The sequence below is a fragment of the Mobula birostris genome, chromosome 23 (assembly GCF_030028105.1).
Source record: "Mobula birostris isolate sMobBir1 chromosome 23, sMobBir1.hap1, whole genome shotgun sequence".
Taxonomy (NCBI): Eukaryota; Metazoa; Chordata; class Chondrichthyes; order Myliobatiformes; family Myliobatidae; genus Mobula; species Mobula birostris.
Genome location: NC_092392.1, coordinates 59276386 through 59294700, shown reverse-complemented (window position 1 = coordinate 59294700; position 18315 = coordinate 59276386). Strand labels below are relative to the sequence as shown.

The window sequence follows — 18315 nt, the reverse complement described above, 5'->3', positions numbered from 1 at the left end:
GGTCTCCTCGTTATAGTGAGGATGTGGAAGATTTAAAGAAGTTGCGAAGGGGATTGACTGGGATACTGCCTGGACTAGAGACCTGTGAAGATAGGTTGAGTGAGATACAGCTTTTCTATTTGGAAGCGAGGTGTACAAGATGATAAGAGGCATGGATCGAGTGGACAGCCAGAGAATTTTTCCCAGGATGGAAATGGCTAATATGAGGGGGTATAATTTTAAGGTGATTGGAAGAAAGTACTGGGGGATGTCAGAGAAACATTTTTTTTTCACATAGAGAGTGATTGGTGCATGGAACACCTGCCAGGGGTGATGGTAGAGGCAAATACACTAGGAGCCTCTAAGAAACAGGCTCATGAATGATAGAAAAATGGAGGGTTATGTAGGAGAAACGTCAGATTGATCTCAGAGTAGATTAAGATGTCAGCACAACATCGTGGGCTGTTCAGTGCTGTAGTGTTCTCTGTTCTATGCTTTGTGTTCTGTGTTCTAACATGAAGAGTTAAAGACCCAATACTGGCCTCTATGGAACACCAGTAGACACTGGCAACCAACCAGAAAAGGCCCCCTTTATTCCCACTCTGCCTTCTGCCAATCAGCCAATCTTCTGTCCATGCTGGTATCGTTGCTGTAATACCATGGTGGAGGTAATCCCATCATGTAATAATATGAGATGGAGCTGTAGGTGATGAGGCTGAGGCTTCTGTGGAGGATAGGGTGTGTGAGAGCAAGGAAGGGAAGATGGAAACATGGAAATTGGTTGGGACTAGGGAAAGGTGGAGGAGTGGGACTGTGGCAGTTCACAATATGGTTGAAAAGGAGCTAAATCTTTTCATAGAAACAGAGAAAACCTACAGCACAATACAGGCCCTTCAGCCCACAAAGCTGTGCCGAACATGGCCTTACCTTAGAACTACCTAGGCTTACCCATAGCCCTCTATTTTTCTAAGCTCTATGTACCTATCCAGGAGTCTCATAAAAGACCCTATCGTTTCCGTCTCCATCACCGCTGCTGGCAGCCCATTCCACACACTTACCACTCTCTGCGTAAAAAACTTACCCCTGACATCTCCTCTGTACCTTCTTCCAAGCACCTTAAAACTATGTCCTCTCGTGCTAGCCATTTCAGTCCTGGGAAAAAGCCCCTGACTATCCACACGATCAATGTTTTTCATCATCTTATACACCTCTGTCAGGTCACCTCTCATCCTCTGTCGCTCCAAGGAGAAAAGGCCAAGTTCACTCAACCTATTCTCATAAGGCATGCTCCCCAATCCAGGCAACATACTTGTAAATCTCCTCTGCACCCTTTCTGTGGTTTCCATGTTCAAGTGTTGACTGCAGAGAAGCATGTTGTGGACCCCTTCAAGATGAAGTGAGATGTCCTCCAGTAGAACTGTGCTAGAGAAAGGGAGCCCACCTGCAACTCTGTTCCTCTCATCACAGAAGCTGCCTGGTGTGCTGAGTTCTCTGCTTTTTTGGCTTTGGTTGGCTAGCACTTGATTTGGGAGGGAGTTGGGGTTGGTGACCTGATCAGTGTCTGGGTTTGAGTAATGGGGAATGGGGGTCATTCCTGGGAGAGGGGAGTGTGGGTGTGTGGACCTTGTGCACCTTGTGAGATGCCTGGTGACTGGTTCACGTGACTTTCCTGAGAATGGCGATGATGGAGGGAGGTGTGGATCTGGGGTTGGGGGTACATCCAGACCCTGTCCAGGGGACAGCAGCAAGTCAAAATCTGGTCAGGATGGGGGTGGTTGTGCTCAGAGGGTGGAGTATATAGAGGAGTGTGCTGAGAGATTTGGGTCAGGGTGCAGACCTGGAGACCATGGCCTCTGGTGTGACTGGCATCCTCATGCCCTGAAAGAGTGGCTGTGGGAATGATCTGAGAAATGCCTGGTGATTGGCTGTGGGTGGTGGAGGCTCTGGGCAATGTTGGGATATGTCTGCGGATCGGGGCTGAAAGGGGTGTAATACTGGGGACAGGCCAGAGATTGGCAGTGATTGTTGGGGAGTTGATCATGGTCTGAACTGTGTCCCAGGATGGGTACCGAGAGATAGCTGAGGGTGCCCAGCTCTGGGTCTGGGGGGAGGGTGTTGGTGTCACTGGGGAGCTGCCTAGGGTGTAGGGAAGGGGGTGCTCAGTATCTCGCTCCTTGGGATGGGAGCCAAGAGGTCCTGGCCCATGGCGAGGGGCACTGGAAATCAGAGCCACAGGAGGGAGCTGAAGGTCAAAGCCCATGGGAGGGGTCGGGAGCAAAGGGATGCATCTGGGATCGGGAGCGAAGGGACGCATCTAGGATCGGGAACGAAGGGACGTATCTGGGATCGGGAGTAAGGGACGTACCTGGGATCAGGAGTGAAGGGATGTGTCTGGGATTGGGAGTGAAGAGGCATATCTGGATTTGGGAGTGAAGGAAAGGATTTGGGATTGGGAATGAAGGGATATATCTGGGGATCAGGGTGTGGCTTGTGAGCTGATTATTGCAATGGAGCTGACAAACAAAGTACATCAGTTGAATCAGTAACTGCCCAGGTTGCCAGCAGTACCAGCTGGTGTCTCTGCTCTGCTCTGCTCGGGTCGGGTCGGGTCAGGCGATAGAACAGGTTCCAGGATGGATCACTGCCGTCCCTCTGTCACACTAATACCTTGTGAAGCAGACTGATGTCGTTTTCTTCTCAGTTTAGATCATGAGTACATTTAACAAAGACTGAAATAGATCTGTATTTGCATACCATACAGCGGTATTTGCCTCGTGCAAGGGAATGTGTGATTGGGCCTCCTTGCTCATTTAACACTGAGCTTGTGAAATGTCTAACTTCTACTTCCATGAACAATACCACCCCATCTGTACAGTTGCTGCTTGCATCCGCTTTCACCAGAGTTTCTCAGAACAGGTCTGAACGTGGAACTCCATCTTTAGAAATTCCTCAGTATCAGAAATCAGTCTTTGAAGCACTTTTCTTGCCTAGAAGTGGGGGGCATTTTCACAGCAGGGCAGTCACCCCTTCCCTTTCATAAAATCAATACCTGATTATGGAGGGAACATGCTTGGGGTGGTGATGTCACCTTTTATTGGGAGGGTTTGGTCTTGAGAATGATTGGTGATAACAGTGGGTTTATAACAAGCGAGCTGGATCTCCCTCGTTGCATTAAAGCCTGGAATTGCACCTGTCTCTGGGGCCGGACGTAATCTGCAGTCTCCACCGTGCAACAGGACAATGTAGGATCTATCCACCGCTCGAGCCATAACTTGTGCCAAGTCCCTGTTCTTCCCTCCTCCATCCCCTAGAACCATGACGTGCCCTGGCCTCTAACCACCCCTCTTCAAAGCAGTGCCTAGGTATCCCAAACAAGGGACCTGCCCTGGTCTCCCAGAAACTGAGCAGAGGGTGGGTACTACTGACCAGAACCTCACCTCCAGGCACCCAGTACACCACAAGACATTCCCTGAGGGATGTGGAGGGCCGACCAGAGTTTGAGCCATCTCTAAATGGGCCGGCATGGGAACCTGTGTCGAGGCTTAACCGGGGTGGTACGGTGCTGAGCCGGGAGCCCAGAGGAAGAGAGCGCCGAAGCTGGGTGATGGAGTGAGGCTGTTGTGATGCACAGCAAGATCCCCCACACAGAACCATTTAACCTGTTTTAATGGGGGCCGGAGCTCTGACCTGGGAGTGCAGGGGTGTCTTGCGGGGTTCCATGGCCTAATGTCTTTCAGGATAAACCCTCTGTCAGCCCCTCAGTGCCACACTGGAGGGTCAGCCTGGGTTGAATGCTGAAGCCTCTGAAGTGGAACACAGGCTGTATTAGTTGCTGATAGTCTTACAGAGAGACTGAAAAAAGCCCATTAAGTTCCTGCTGGCCATTGAGCACCTACAGTGCCTATAAAAAGTATTCATCCCCTTGGAAGCTTTCATGTTTTATTGTTTTACAACGTTGAATCACAGTGGATTTAATTTGGCAGTGTAGTGAAAGTGAAAAGTGAAAACAGATCTCCACAAAGTGATCTAAATTAATTACAAATATAAAACATAAAATAATTGATTGCATAAGTATTCACCCCCTTTAAGATGACACACCAAATCATCACTAGTGCAGCCAATTGGTTTTAGAGGTCACATAATTAGTTAAATAGATCTGCTTCAATGGTGACTTCACTAGTATCTTTAAAGGATTTTGGTAATCTTCCCAAACAGGAAGACATGTTAAGGCAGAGACAGGGTAGTTGTCAGTAAAGAATGCATGGCATGTTCAGGAGGTCAGGCGGCATCTGCGGAGAAAGAAGCAGCATTAAATGTTTCATGTTTGAGGCAGGTAGTGACCAGTGTAACTGCTGCTGCTTCCGGTTTGGACAAGGCGAGACCAGCAGAGCCAATGATGACAGCTGGCTCATGAAGCTGGTCCCTCCCCCTGTCACTGGGCTCTGGGATTCCTCTGTCCTAGTATCAGAAAACAGGTTTCCTCTTCCACCTACCTGTGCCTTGACTGGGAAGGTCCAATTCTCCCTGACAGATGGACTTTGGCTGTCAGACCCTGGACTGGACAGGGTCCCTTGTCCCATCTGGGACTCAGGGTTGGGGGATGGACATTGAGCTCTGCACGAGGTCTGACTATTAAATTACATGACAGGAAACTCAACAACAGTCATATATTGAAAATGCAATCTTTAAAAGAGGAAAAGAAACCAGGTGTTCTCCTCACTTTCAGAACCCATTCAGTTCCCTGACACACTCAAAACTAAATTCTCCTGAACAGAAGCAATTAGTCCCTGGAGAGGGGGTGGTGGGAAAGCGGAGAGGGATCTAAGCATTGGTCTAAGTACTGCACCATGCCAAAGGGAGGCAAGGACAAGCAGAGAGTCAAATCTTGGCACAGGGATCCACGTTACAGCCACCGGTTCCCGTGGGTATGCAGCAGAAGGGCTCAGTCTGACTGGGAGTGGCTGGTGGTGCCGTTCAGAAAAGCTGAACTGCTGCCTGTTTGAAAAAAGACAAAAATTAGTAGGGAAGGTTAACTGTTCAGGTGAATTTAAGTGAAAATATTACATCAAAGTGATATAGCTCGTAGATCTGCTGCTTTGCAGTACAAGAGAGCTCAGCTTCCAGCGCAAGCTCGGATTCTGTCTGTGTGGAGTTTGCACCTGCTCCCCTTAACCATGTGTGTTTCCCCTGCACACCACTTGCCCCCACCGCCCGCACCCTGACAATTGCAGGTTGATAGAGAAGGGTATGGCAGGCTGACGGAGAGGGGATCGGGAGAGCTGGTTGGCCTCTCAGGGCTTGTCCAGAGAGTGGGGATCAGGACCTTGCATCTGTGGAGGCTGGTTGCTGAGGACCTCTGGCTGAGGGAGATGACGGGGTCTCCGGCTCAGTTGTGAATCGGGACAGGATGCCTTGGGGAGGATGCACTGGTGGCAGGTCAGTGCCCTGAAGTGAATGCAGCTTGAGAAAACCATTGCTCATTTACCGAACAATGCCAGATGCCTGAAACCAGCAAGAGAACCACTTGCAATCTAATTTCAGCTGGTGAATGAAAGTGGTAGAAGAAAAGGTGGGGAATGATCTTTGTTTCAGACACAATAACTCTCAGCGTTCACACAGACAGATCCAGAGCATCCAAGTCCATCTCCCAGCTAATGCTGCTGTTCTCAGTTCCAAAGAATTGGAATTGGTTCATTATTGTCACATGCACCAAGATACAGTGAAAAGCTTGTCTTGCATACTGTTCATACAGATCAGATAATTACTCTAAGGTAAAACTGCTCCCAGACTCAGGTTGCCTCAGACTTTGTCTTGTTCGTGTTTGTCAGATTAGTTGTGTGGCACAAATTCTGGTCCTGATTCACGTGGGAAGTTATTTGGCATGTTCTATAATGTCAAAAACAGTGCCGGTGATTTCCTAAATCTACTTTGCAAAATAATTGGATGCTGTTCAGTTTTCCGGACCCTAATCAATAAACACTTGTCCCATTTAACCCAGGCATATTTTTATTCCCATGTTCCCATAAGATGAATTGAGTGATCAGTCGTAGCTGGGGGCCTGTGCATTTAACCCTGGATCAGTACCCTACCTGTAGGTCATATGACCTCCCATGGGAGCCAGTGAGACCGGTGAGAGGGACCGTGGCCTCTCGGTGTAATTTGACAGAACCAGAAGGACTTCGCAAAGCAATGTGCCAGCCCCAGTTATTATGGATTCTAATGCAAGGAGCTGCATTGGGCATAATGCAGCAGAACGCTTCCACAAATGCAAACTCCTGTACATGCTAGAAATCTGAAGTAAAATCAGAGAATGCTGGAGATGCACAGTGGTCAGGTGGAGAGGATGACAATGGAAATCCAGCTCCTTAAGAGCTTTCATTTGTCATAAGGTACTGGATTCTGGGAATGAAAGGGTTAATGTGCAAAGATCATTTGCTGGGTCTGGCCTGTACTTGCTGGAGTTTAGAAGAATGAAGAGAGGCCTTGACAAAGTGGACATGGAGATGATATTCCCTACAGTAGGAGAGTCCAAGCCCAGGGGCACAGTTTCAGAATACAAGGATATCCCTTTAGAACAAAAATGAGGAGGGATTTCTTTAGCTAGAGGGTGGTGAATCTGTGGAATTCATTGTCACAGTTGGGTGTGGGGGCCAGATCTTGGGTATATTTAAAGTGGAGGTTGATAAGTTCTTGATTAGTCAGGGCATGAAATGTTATGGGGAGAAGGCAGGAGAATGGGGTTGAATGGGATAATAACTCGGCCATGATTGAATGACGCAGCAGACTCAATGGGCCAAATAGCCTAATTCTGCTTCTGTGTCTCAGGATTAAAACAGAAAATGCTGGAAACTCTCAACAGGTCAGGCAGCATTTGTGGAAGGAAAATCTGTGCAATATGTTAGCTCATTGGAACTGGGAAAGAGAGAATTAAAATGGTAATGTTAAGTTGCATTGAAGATGGAGAGAGGAATGTACTGTCTGCTGTCAGTATTCACACATTATGAATTCTCCACTGTGAAGAAGCCAAATGGATTGGAAGTGTCAAGGTCCAGTTCAGAGGAGGGACACAGAGTCTCCTGTTGCCTGCCACTCCAATCTCTCACACACAAGAGATTCTGCAGATGCTGGAAATCTGGATCAATGCACACTAAATGGTGGAGGAATTCAGCAGGTCAGACAGCATCTACAGAGTGAAATGAACAGTTGATGTTTCCGACCAAAACCCTTCATTAAGACTGATCATTTACTTTTGTGTGTGTTGCTGGAAATCTGACTCAGAAAGAGAAAATTCTGCAAACACTCAGAAGGACAGGCAGCATCTGTGGGGAGGGAAGCAGAGCTAATGGCTCAGGCCAAAGAACCTTTTTCAGAACTGGAAAAGTGAGAAAACAAATATATTAAGTAATCTCTGTTAAACTACCGAGCAGGGGAAGTAGTTGATAATTGGTAAATTGTTTATTATTATCACATGTACCATGATACAGTGGAAAGTTTAAGATGGTGATGAATATTGGTAGTTCAGGTTGAGGTGTTTGATGTTGTGGTGTTTGTTGAGTTTGGCAATTAGCTTGCAGACACTTCATCACCAGTCAATGTGACATCCTCAATGCGCATTTGTTGGTGTTTCTCTCTGGCAGTGTTCGCGTTTATATAGGCCCCCATTCACTTGCCTCAGTCCTGATTGGCTACCCCTTCAGTTAACCTTTGAATTCTATTGGCTCTTAGGGGTTTATAGGTATGCTTGTTTACAGAGTAATCAGAAGAGCACCATGCTTCTAAAAATTCTCGTGTCTGTTTTGTGTTTGCCTGCGCTGGAACCTCGACGGTGTCCCAGTTAAAGTCATGTCCTTCTTTGTCTTCATGTATCGAGATCAGCGACAGTGGATCCGGTCTCTGTACCACCAGTCTGTGTTCCCGTAAAGGAGTCGAGAGTTTATGCCCTGTCTGGCCGACGTATTTTTGTTGCAGTCTCCACAGGTGATTCTGTACACCATATTGCTTTTGTTGGTTGTCTTTACTGGTGTCTTGGTTCTTAAGACAAGTTTCCTCAAGGTTGCCGTTGGTTTGTGTGTGACTGTGATGCTGTGAAGGTCGAGTAGTCCAGCTGTCACTTCTGAGATATTCTTGATGTAGGGCAGGGACTGTGTGGTTCTATTCAAAAGTTCTATTCAAAAGGTTCAAAGGAACATCTAAACAAGCCTGATGCATTTTGGAAACAAGTCCTGTGGACTGATGAAGTTAAAATAGAACTTTATGGCCGCAATGAGCAAAGGTATGTTTGGAGAAAAAAGGGTGCAGAATTTCATGAAAAGAACCCCTCTCCAACTGTTAAGCACGGGGGTGGATCGATCATGCTTTGGGTTTGTGTTGCAGCCAGTGGCATGGGGAACATTTCACTGGTAGAGGGAAGAATGAGTTCAATTAAATACCAGCAAATTCTGGAAGCAAACATCACACCATCTGTAAAAGAGCCGAAGATGAAAAGAGAATGGCTTCTACAACAGGATAATGATCCTAAACACACCTCAGAATCCACAATGGACTACCTCAAGAGGCGCAAGCTGAAGGTTTTGCCATGGCCCTCACAGTCCCCCGACCTAAACATCATCGAAAATCTGTGGATAGACCTCAAAAGAGCAGTGCATGCAAGACGGCCCAAGAATCTCACAGAACTAGAAGCCTTTTGCAAGGAAGAATGGGTGAAAATCCCCCAAACAAGAATTGAAAGACTCTTAGCTGACTACAAAAAGCGTTTACAAGCTGTGATACTTGCCAAAGGGGGTGTTACTAAGTACTGCCATGCAGGGTGCCCAAACTTTTGCTTTGGGCCCTTTTCCTTTTTTGTTATTTTGAAACTGTAAAAGATGGAAACAAAAAAGTTTTCTTGTTTAAAATATTAACAAAATGTGTCATCTTTAACTTCATGCCTTTTGGAAATCAGTTCATCTTTTACTCGCTTAGCTATTCACAGTAACAGATATTTTGACCGGGCTATATACTGTAAGTGCATTGAATGGAGAGAACAGAGGAAACCTGTGTGACATGGTGCAGACTACAACTGTTAACATAACTATTAATTCAAAAAAATTTAGAAATGAAAGAGAAAATAATAGCAAACTGGAAGGAAAAGGAACAGATGAATCTGTGAAACAAGAGGAAGAGGCAGCGTACTGAAATTGCATGGTAAATCCCAAGGCTGCATTGTACCCAGATGGAAGATGAAGATAAAGGAAAAAAGTTGCTTTATTTGTCACATTGATACAGTGAAATGTGTACATTAGACTGGAAGACATGGAAATGAATGACTGATTCACCTGTTTGGGTATGTTGTCCCGAATGGTGAGAAGGTAGGAGGTGAACTGCAGTTTACAGGAAAGGGATCTGTTAATGGAGATGATAGAGCAACTATTGAAAGGGTAAGGGGAGTAATGTCTGGTGGTGGAATTGGATTCTGTTGAAGGTAATGGAAATTATGGTAGATGAGGTTGGTGGGACAGAATTGGAGTTAGTTTATTATCGTCACATATACCAGTCAGGCAGATGGGGCTTGAGAGTTGTGGTTGGTAGCTCATCTGGAAGGAAAAGAGATCTCAAACCCCTGCTGCCTTGCAGCTATATTCAGTCATGGGAGAGGCTTTGGGAGTAAACCCCGAGGGAAAAATCCAGAGCTGGAGTCCCTAAGGCAGTCCTACGTTAAGTTCAATGCTGAATGGCAACTCCTGCGATGCAGCTGGTCCCAAACTGTCTTGCTCTCTGCTTTCAGGTACCTTCTGCCGATGGATGACGGGAGAGAAGTGAATGACCGAGGAGGGTGGGGTCATTGATGGTGCTGTCTGCTGGAAAGTAAGGATAATGGTAATACTGCCCTGTTCTAGCACATTATAAACATGAGAGATTCTATAGGAAGCATCCTCTTCATGTTCACTCTATTGCAGCCTTTTTATATTTGAAAAGTTTGAATAAGATCCCCTCCTCTTCTAAATTCCAGCAAGTACAAGCCCCGAGCCAGCAAATGCTCCTCATACGAGGGGTGATTGGTAAGTTCGTGGCCTAAGGTAGAAAGAGTCAATTTTAGAAAACCTAGCACATTTATTTTTCAACATAGTCCCCTCCAACATTTACACACTTAGTCCAGCGGTCATGGAGCATACGGATCTTGGACCTCCAGAAAGTGCCCACAGCAAGGATGGTTGATAAGTTTGTGGCCTAAGATAGACGGAGATGAGTTATACAGCTCTCGTTACATGCACATGCTGTTCATCTCTTTGAGTGATTATGCAGAAAATTTGAAGTTAATAACTCATCTCCTTCTTTTGTGTTGGGCACATGGCCAAGTGGTTAAGGCGTTCGTCTGGTGATCTGAAGGTCGCTAGTTCGAGCCTCAGCTGTGGCAGCGTGTTTGTGTCCTTGAGTAAGGCACTTAACCACACATTGCTCTAGCGTTTGTGCGAGGAGTGGCACCCCACACAGACTTCCAAGGCATGAAAATGCCCGACACAGGCCTTTCACGTTCCCTCCTCTTCTTCTACCTTGGGCCACGAACTTATCAATCACCCGTGATGAGTTATTAACTTCAAACTTTCTGCAAAATCACTCAAAGGGTTGAACTGCATGCGCATGTAATGAGAGCTGTATAACTCATCTCCTTCTACCTTAGGCCACGAACTTATCAATCATTCCTCGTATGTTAAACTTTTCAATTCTGGGACCATTCGTGTGAATCTGCTCTTGATCCACTCCAATGCCAGCACACTGTTTCTTAGACAAGGAGCACAAAACTCCAAGAGTCCAAGACTCCAAGAGTGGTCTGACTAAAGCCTTATAAAGCCTCAGCATTACACCCTTGCTTCGGGAAATAGAGGTGACCTCTGCAAGGGTTAGCAAAGAGGCAGATATCTCATCAGAGGGTATGTAATGGAGCTAGAGACCCAGGAGAAGGAAGCAGGGTGGGATGAGGTGACGTGCAGACCACAGATGCAGTCTGCAGATTCTTTGTGGATAAGGTGAAAAAGCATGGCTGAATCAGAATCAGGTTTAATATCGTTGGCATATGATGTGAAATTTGTTGATTTGCAGCAGCAGTACATGGTAATAGATAATAATAAAAACAGTGAATTACAGGAATAAAAATATATGAAAAAATAAGTTAAATAAGTAGCTCAAAAAGAGGAACATCTTAAAGTGATGTTGCTTACTGAAATACCCATGGCTATAACTGTAGATCTACAGCAGTCCTAAATGGGAATATTTGATGATTCGCATCAGATCTGCACGCAAAGAGTCGCCAATTATTGGCCCCATCAGGGTTTAACATGTCTCCTGCCCCACTAGAGGCCCAAATATACTTGACCACTGCTACACAGCAGTCAAGGATGCCTACTGTTCCGTCCCACGACCTCACTTTGGAAAATCGGACCATCAGGCCGTACTCCTCCTCCCGGATTACAAACAGAAACTGAAGCAGGAGGTCACAATGTCAAAAGTAGTGTCGCGTTGGACGGAGGAAACGGATGAGGTCCTCCGTGACTCCTTTGAATCGGTGGACTGGTTAGTATTCAAGGACTTGGCAGCTAACCTCAATGAGTATGCCTCAGCTGTCACGGACTTTACTTGGAAATGCACGGAGGACTGTGTGTCTCGCAAGACGATCTGGGTATTCCCTAACCGGAAACCTTGGATGAATTATGAGGTCAAGTCCCTTTTAAAGGCTAGAGCTGCGGCTTTTAGATCCGGGCATACCGGACGCGACACGGAATCCAGGCGTGAACTCCGGAAAGCCATTAAGGGTGCCAAGAGGCAATATCGAGCCAAGTTGGAAGCCCAGGCTAACCAAAGGGATGCCAGTAGACTATGGCAGGGTCTAAATGAGATCACTGGGCGCAAAGAAAAGGTTGGAAATTCAATAACTGTGGCGCTTCTCTTCCTGACGAACTTAACGTATTCTACGCAAGATTCGAACAGAAGAGGAACGTCCTGCTCCCTCCAGATGAACCGGACCTGGTGGCCTCAAGATTCATCGTCACCGAGGAGGACGTTAGAAGGGCCTTCGTGAAGATAAATCCAAGGAAGGCGATGGGCCCAGATGGCATTCCGGGACGGGTTCTCCGGGCCTGTGCAAGCGAGCTAGCTGGAGTGTTTGCTGACATCTTCAACTGCTCCTTGCTTCAGTCTAAGATCCCCTCGTGTTTTAAGAAGGCAACGATAATCCCAGTGCTGAAGAAGAGCAAGGTGGCATGCCTGAATGACTATCGACCTGTGGCTCTGACATCAATTGCTATGAAGTGCTTTGAGGGATTGGTTATGGCACACATCAGCCATAGCCTACTGGTCAACCTCGACGCTTTGCAATTCGCCTACCGGAGCAACAGGTCAACAGCAGATGCCATCTCTCTGGCCCTACATTACTTCTTAGAACACCTGGAGAATAAAGGCGCATACATAAGGCTCCTTTTCATTGACTACAGCTCTGCTTTTAATACCATCATTCCAAATAAACTGATTCCTAAGTGCAGGAACCTGGGCCTTAGCACTCAGATCTGCAGCTGGATCTTCAACTTCCTCACAGACAGGACACGGGCTGTAAAAATAGGGGACAAACTCTCCTCTACAATCACTCTGAGCATCGGTGCCCCACAAGGCTGTGTACTCAGCTCCCTGCTGTACTCACTGTACACCCATGACTGTGTAGCCAAGTTTCCATCAAACTCAATATATAAGTTTGCTGATGACACCACAATTGTAGGCCGTATCTCGGGTAATGATGAGTTTGAGTACAGAGGGGAAATTAAGAACCTGGTGGCATGGTGCGAAGACAATAACCTATCCTTCAACGTCAGCAAGACGAAAGAATTGGTTGTTGACTTCAGAAGGAGTAGCGGACCGCACGACCCAATTTACATCGGTGGTGAGCAAGTGGAACAGGTCAAAAGCTTTAAGCTCCTCGGGGTCAATATCACAAATGACCTGACTTGGTCCAACCAAGCAGAGTTCACTGCCAAGAAGGCCCACCAATGTCTTTACTTTCTGAGAAAACTAAAGAAATTTGGCCTGTCCCCTAAAACCCTCACTAATTTTTATGGGTGCACCGTAGAAAGCATTCTTCTAGGGTGCATCACAACCTGGTATGGAAGTTGTCCTGTCCAAGACCAGAAGAAGCTGCAGAAGATCATGAACACAGCGCAGCACATCACACAAACCAGTCTTCCAGCTGTGGACTCACTTTACACCGCACGCTGTCGGAGCAGTGTTGCCAGGATAATCAAGGACACGACCCACCCAGCCAACACACTTTTCGTCCCTCTTCCCTCCGGGAGAAGGCTCAGGAGCTTAGACTCGTACAGCCAGATCTGGGAACAGCTTCTTTCCAACTGTGATAGGACTGCTGAACGGATCCTGACCTGGATCTGGTCCGTACCCTCCAAATATCCGGACCTGCCTCTCGGTTTTTTTGCACTACCTTACTTTCCATTTTTCTAGTTTCTATTTATGATTTATAATTTAAATTTTTAATATTTACTAATTTTAACTTTTTTTATATTTTTAATATTTAGTATTTGTAATCCAGGGAGTGGGAAGCGCAGAATCAAATATCGCTGTGATGATTGTACGTTCTAGTATCAATTGTTTGGTGACAATAAAGTATGAAGTATAACAGCAATGTGTCTCCCAGAGATTTAACAAAGAACTAAATAAAAGTTTCACTTGTGAAAGTCCTGTTAAACCTCACAGCCGAGAACAGAGGCTGCAGTCATTAAAGCAATTGAATTTCAGACAGCCAATTTGGCCTTCCAATCTTTATCAGGTGCTGTGCATAAGACAGATTTGTTTTTATATCCTATTAAAACTTCTCACAGGGTAGCCAATCAGTAACAAAAGTATGGAAATCAGCAACCTTGTTAATGCACTGAATAATACAGTTAGTGACCCTGGAGAAAGATTACCTGTCATTGTTTTGTGAGGGCAATATCATAAATGCAGGGGAAGATTTCTTTTGACTTTGTGATAGTTTAAATATTCTTTTAGTGTATCAGTCACCATTTTATTCCTCTCTCCATTTTTATAACTCTTTACACCAATATGAAATTTCAAAATGACTTCTATTTCTAACATGGAGAACAAGAGACTATAGACGCTGGAAATCTGACCTGCTGGGGGTATTTAGCCAGTGAAACAGTATCTTTGGAGGGAGATGGACAGTTTATATTGCAGGCTGACACCCTTCATCGCAAATGGCTCCTTCATAAGTTGCTGCTTTTAAAATCCCTGCTCTTATGAATATGTTTAAACAGCACAGTAATTTGAAATGCAGCCATTGTTAATGTGGGAAGATAAAGCTGTGTATTTACTGAAAGCAATTTTGAGCAAAGGTCAGTGTGATAGTGAGAGGATACTCAATAGCACTGATATCGGTGGAGGGACTGGTATTGCTCAGACCAGCTTCCCATCCCCCTTTGCATAGTGTTAATGAATCAGTTCTATTGAATTGGAAAAGCTGTAGTCAATGAGTATCAAAGGGAAAAAATACCTCACTATAAGAAAGATGATTGTGTTTGATGTTAGTCTACAGGCTGTTCCCAGGGACACACCCACACAGACAGACAGATGTCCAGTGATGCTGGGAGCTCAACTTGGTGGCAGATGCCCTTTGGTCTGCCTGATACTTGTTGCCCTACCAGCACATCGAGACGTCCAGAGAGGAATGCTGTCAACTGGTGCATTCCAGGCTGCGGTATGTACTGAGGAATGCACTGATGTTGATGCAAATACTGCAAGGGCTTGGTAGTGAAGTGTAGGGTTCTTCTGCTACTGGGCAGGAGGGGCCAAGCTGGCTGAGGAAGCCCTTGGATTACTGTGGTGGTGTACCACTCCAGGAGATCACACTGCCAGTGTTTTAAGAAATGTAACAGAACACTACTTAATACTTTGTCTATGAACATAAGAATGAAAAGGTATTTTATTTCTGTAATTTAAAAAATTATGAATAAAGTTAATTTTAATATAAAAGTCAGCCCAGCCCAGGACATCCCTTTAGGAGTTCCTCAAGCGTCCTTGGTCCAACCATCGTCAGTTGTTTGGTCTTCCTTCTGTCACAAGGTCAGAAGAGGGATGACTGCACCAAGTTCAGTTCCTGTCCATTCCTTTCAATGATAGCTAATAATAATTGAAGCAGCCCTTGCTTGCGTGCAACAAACCTAGACAACATTCAGGCTTGGACTGGGAAAAAAAATCCAAAAAAATCACTGCAGATGTTGCAAATCTAAAACAAGAAGAGAAAATAGCTGGAAACACTCAGCAGGTCAGGCAGCATCTGTGGGAGGAAATCCTTTGTCAGAACATCCTGACCTGCTGAGTATTTCCAACATTTTCTGGTCTTGTTTGGTGTTTGGGCTGATAACTGGCAAGTCAGATTCATGCCAGGAAAAAGCCAAATTCATGACCAGAGAGTCGAACCGCCTACCCTTGACATTCACTGACATTTGCATCCCAATGGCAATATCATGGGGTCACCATTGACCAGAACCTCAAATGGACCAGCCACATTAATAGTGTCCATGAGAGTGGTTTAATAGTTCAACTGGACCAGCCACATTAATAGTGTCCATGAGAGTGGTGACGAGGGACTCAGCTTGTCAGGCGGTTCCTTTTCTCATCCACAACCAAAGCACTCGCTCTCTCCACCACCAGCAGCACATCTTGGTTCAGCGTGCACCACCTGCAGAAGATACTTCCCAGACCCTTTTTTTTCAGAATAGTGCCAGCTATGGTCTACATTGAGGGCTTGGCTCAGAATTAGTTTGTTTTTAGGATATTTTTAGGTTCATAGGGATGGTTTGGAGACAGAGAGGGGAGTTAGAGGTCAGGCTAGAGTTCAAGGACCGATGTGGGGGAATTACAAGACACAGAAGCATCTAAGCCTCTGCTCCGTGTTCAAAGGACATCGATGAGGGCATGATCGGATGTCAAGCTGGCAACCTGGCAAGGACATTCAGATTCCCATTATCGGCAAGCCTGAAGTTTGAGGCTTAATCATTGGGGCTGGTGAGTCTGGAGTTCAAGGCCTGGTTTTCAGGGTCCCATTATCAATGAGTCTGGAGTTTGACGCCTGGAATTCGAGTCTTCATACGTCATCATCCGCGAGTCCTGGGTCAATACCAAAGATGGAAGCCCGAAGATCAATTAGAAGTTCACAAGTTGGGGTCCGGCGGCCAGAGCTGGATTTGTGATTCTCCGCAAGTCCATTGGAGAAGGTGGGGCCCGATGTCTGTGAATCCACGAGCCTACTGGAGGCCGGAGAAGACAGCCTGTCCTGTCCTGGGTTTACAGACTGTGTATGTGTGTGGTTGGGTGGGAGGAACAGGGCTTGTTTCACTGTTGCTACTGTGTTGCTTGTTCTGTCCTGTGTCATTCTGCTGAGCCTTGTGGACATGCTATGTTGGCTGCTGAACGGGTGACGATGCTTGTGGCCTGCCTTCAGCACATCCTTGGCTGTGTTGGATATTAACACAAATTACACATTTTACTGTGAGTTTCGAAGTACATGTGCTAAATTAATCTAATATAAATTTGAAATCTGAATAACACTTCAAATCCCTTGCATGCCTCCTGTACCTTCTGACACCTACTATGTTGGAACAGCTAATTTCATTTCAAAATTATAGGCAACATTACTTTTTTTCCAAAAATACAGGGGACATAGGGCATAGAGCACAGGGTGCAGCTGGGTACAGAGGGCAAAATACAGGGGACATGGGACATAGAGCACAGAGTACAGCAGGGTACAGCTGGGTACACAGGGCAAGATACAGGGGACATAGGGCATAGAGCACAGGGTACAGCTGGGTAGCAGGCCCTTCGGCCCACAGTGTCTGTGCTGACCACTATGCCGGTTCGATACAACTGCTGAACCTCGTTACTTTTCCTGCAAATAACACTGGTAGCATTTTCTTTTAATCATTTCCTGTTGATCTTCAGACTAAGATCACACTGATCATTGGGAACGATGTACTTTACATTTTAACTTTACTTCCATGTTGTGAAAAACCTTAATTTGTTCTTCATGTAGAATAATATTAACCCCCCCCCCCACCAGCTTTTCAATGTCTTTAGATCTTCCACTCCAGAAAGCAGCTTGTGAGCCTTCTGATAATGGCTCTGCTAAAGCTGTGCACAAGACAACCTAAGACCTCGGCCTTGTCAAGCATGGCTGCCACTGAGCTACCAACAAGCCACCATGGATGGACACTTTGATTTGGAGATGTACTGGGCTCTACACTCCCAAGGCTGACCTGGGGAGGACAGTCGGAGCTCCATTTGATGAGGGACTTGATGGGAATCTGTGATGACGTGCTAACTGAGGATGTAACTAGTAGAGTGGATAGGGGAGAGCCAGTGGATGTGGTATATTTGGATTTTCAAAAGGCTTTTGACAAGGTCCCAAACAGGAGATTAGTGTGCAAACTTAAAGCACATGGTATTGGGGGTAAGGTATTGATGTGGATAGAGAGTTGGTTGGCAGACAGGAAGCAAAGAGTGGGAATAAACGGGACCTTTTCAGAATGGCAGGCAGTGACTAGTGGGGTACCGCAAGGCTCAGTGCTGGGACCCCAGTTGTTTACAATATATATTAATGACTTGGATGAGGGAATTAAATGCAGCATCTCCAAGTTTGCGGATGACACGAAGCTGGGTGGCAGTGTTAGCTGTGAGGAGAATGCAGAGTGACTTGGATAAGTTGGGTGAGTGGGCAAATTCATGGCAGATGCAATTTAATGTGGATAAATGTGAAGTTATCCACTTTGGTGGCAAAAATAGGAAAATAGATTATTATCTGACTGGTGGCCGATTAGGAAAAGGGGAGGTGCAACGAGACCTGGGTGTCATTATACACCAGTCATTGAAAGTGGGCATGCAGGTACAGCGGGTGGTGAAAAAGGCGAATAGTATGCTGGCATTTATAGTGAGAGGATTCGAGTACAGGAGCAGGGAGGTACTACTGCAGTTGTACAAGGCCTTGGTGAGACCACACCTGGAGTATTGTGTGCAGTCTTGGTCCCCTAATCTGAGGAAAGACATCCTTGCCATAGAGGGAGCACAAAGAAGGTTCACCAGATTGATTCCTGGGATGGCAGGACTTTCATATGAAGAAAGACTGGATGAACTGGGCTTGTACTCGGAATTTAGAAGATTGAGGGGGGATCTGATTGAAACGTATAAAATCCTAGAGGGATTGGACAGGCTAGATGCAGGAAGATTGTTCCCGATGTTGGGGAAGTCCAGAATGAGGGGTCACAGTTTGAGGATAAAGGGGAAGCCTTTTAGGACCGAGATTAGGAAAAA

General features: G+C 46.0%; 1 protein-coding gene across 4 annotated transcripts in view; it reads left to right on the top strand.

Annotated features, from left to right (window-relative positions):
* Window positions 1–18315, top strand: part of tmcc3 (transmembrane and coiled-coil domain family 3) — a 146941-nt gene that overhangs the window by 68497 nt on the left and 60129 nt on the right. For 2 of the 4 annotated variants that reach the window (XR_011882942.1, XM_072241328.1), the window contains exon 2: window positions 9743–9834. The exons of 1 other annotated variant lie outside the window; for it this stretch is intronic. Coding sequence is in view for 2 of the 3 variants with exons in the window: in XM_072241328.1 (XP_072097429.1) it covers window positions 9778–9834 (57 nt within the window). In the remaining variant the exon portion in view is untranslated. The remainder of the gene's footprint in view (window positions 1–9742; window positions 9835–18315) is intronic. One more of the 4 variants, XM_072241330.1, reaches the window with a different exon arrangement.